A 1,776-nucleotide genomic window follows, 5' to 3' on the forward strand; every position below is an offset into this window, starting at 1 on the left:
ATTCATACGTCGATCCTTACATGCGCCGAACCAAATGATTAGGTTCGGCTCATGTAAAGTTCGACGTATGAACCGGGCCTATCCTGCGGTCAGGTGGACGCGTGATACATTTCGTCTACACTATGCAAACGGCTCCCTTTAAAAAAAACTGTAAACCGAGAACCACTGTACAACCACGGGACTGTGAAACGGTTAATATTTGTAATGATCTTCTATTAAAAAGCCCTAAAGGAACCAGAGTTCAAACATCTTTCTACTCGTCGGCTTTATTGCAATATTTTGATCAGATACGATGTTTATCTCTGCCTTATGCGCCTATTGGAGCGCAGAGAATTGATGATGACTGTGTTTATCAAGTGGCGTTGAACGGCACAGACATACTTTGTCCAGAGTTTTTTTTATTTTTATTGTTTATTTTCTTGTTTCGGGTTTATTCTTAATTATTGTTTTATGTTATTTACATAATAAAGCTCTCTTCACACTTTTCAGACAACCTCAACCACAAGATACCCAGATAATCTCTGGTTTGTTTGACAGAGAGTTGTAATTCGTTTTAGACATGTATTCATTTTTATCTGACGTGGCCTGCGTAGCTAGCGCTACCGTGCTATTCACAGTACACATCCACCACGTAGTAAAAATAGACTAACTGATCTCAAACGTTCACCTTCAATATCCAGTTTTGATAATTGTACAATAATAAACAACCTGAGGTGCGGTTCTGTGTAAATTATATTAATGCACTCAATTATTATTATGTCTATAAACTTTTAGTATTTCATGGCTTCTTTTCCTTGACGTTCACAAAACTCAGCACTTATCTTCATCATTTCACAAGTTTGCATTCAATACATCCTTATTAATATAACATGCATTCTCAATATATCTCATAAAAAGTCACCACTTAACCGTCTGAACCAGCACCATACAAGTGCAACCACGATCGAATAAGCGTTTCGTCCGGCGTTTGATTCAGCTTGGGATTCACGCAACGTTTGCTTTCAGCGACGAAACTTGTATCACTGCAGCAAGTGCGGAAAAACTCTGGAAATAGCCGTTCAACGTGATTCATTTGACTCTTGCATGCTTTACAAGTCTCATACTGATCGGTTTGGTGCGGCAGGTATGTAGTCAACAGGCTCACGTGCAGTGTTGGGGGTTCGCTGTTCCTTTCACGTTTTGTCCTTCTTGTGGTTGTTAAAACAGCGCTAGTCTTGATAATACCTTTAAATGTAGTCTCCATTCTGTCTTTAGAGAATACAAAGCAAAAAAGTGTACAACAATACCTGATCAGTCAAGTTCCATAAAGAGATAAATATGTGCAGAATTTACGCACTGTATATGCCGGAGTGCATGTTGAACTGTCTCAGCTGACTTGGTTTTACGAACGGAAAATTACAGCATTGTCGTTTCACATCTGTTCAGGAAGGTCATTCATTTAAAATTGGGGATTGACATGTCATTGAACGTTAGAGCTAAAATATTAGAAACACTTACCTTGAAGAGTTGAAGCCTGACTTGCATGTGGGGAATTGGTGGGAGTTGTGTGTAAGATGGTAAAAAGTTTAATTTATAAAAGTCAAGCTAAAACAATTAAAGTTGACATGCTGAAATGCTAATAAAATGAAAGCTATCAGTTTAAGCAGGTGGTTTGGATTTTGTTATTACAGAAATAATGTTGTTGTGTGTTTTCATGTGACACCAGAACTGATGGTGGTATTCGCCTGTGACTGACTGTTTGCAAATGATTGCGTTCGACGTGTTTTGCAATTTTAT

General features: G+C 38.2%; 1 protein-coding gene across 1 annotated transcript; it reads right to left on the reverse strand.

Moving 5' to 3' along the window:
- Positions 1–452: 452 nt before the first annotated feature.
- LOC146480585 (uncharacterized) lies at positions 453–1,554 on the reverse strand. Its single transcript, XM_085109342.1, has 2 exons — positions 1,498–1,554; positions 453–1,248 (listed from the first exon to the last, which is right to left on the reverse strand). Exon 2 carries the CDS (start codon positions 1,241–1,243, stop codon positions 905–907), a length of 339 nt encoding a protein of 112 aa, XP_084965468.1. The 5' UTR covers positions 1,244–1,248; positions 1,498–1,554; the 3' UTR covers positions 453–904.
- Between the last annotated feature and the right edge of the window lie 222 nt (positions 1,555–1,776).

This window comes from Pavona decussata, unplaced genomic scaffold (assembly GCF_977016875.1).
Source record: "Pavona decussata unplaced genomic scaffold, jaPavDecu1.1 SCAFFOLD_53, whole genome shotgun sequence".
Classification (NCBI taxonomy): domain Eukaryota; kingdom Metazoa; phylum Cnidaria; class Anthozoa; order Scleractinia; family Agariciidae; genus Pavona; species Pavona decussata.

Bases quoted from the DNA above. Each gene is read 5' to 3' on its own strand.
- LOC146480585 (XM_085109342.1), bottom strand. From the start codon at position 1,243: ATGGAGACTACATTTAAAGGTATTATCAAGACTAGCGCTGTTTTAACA.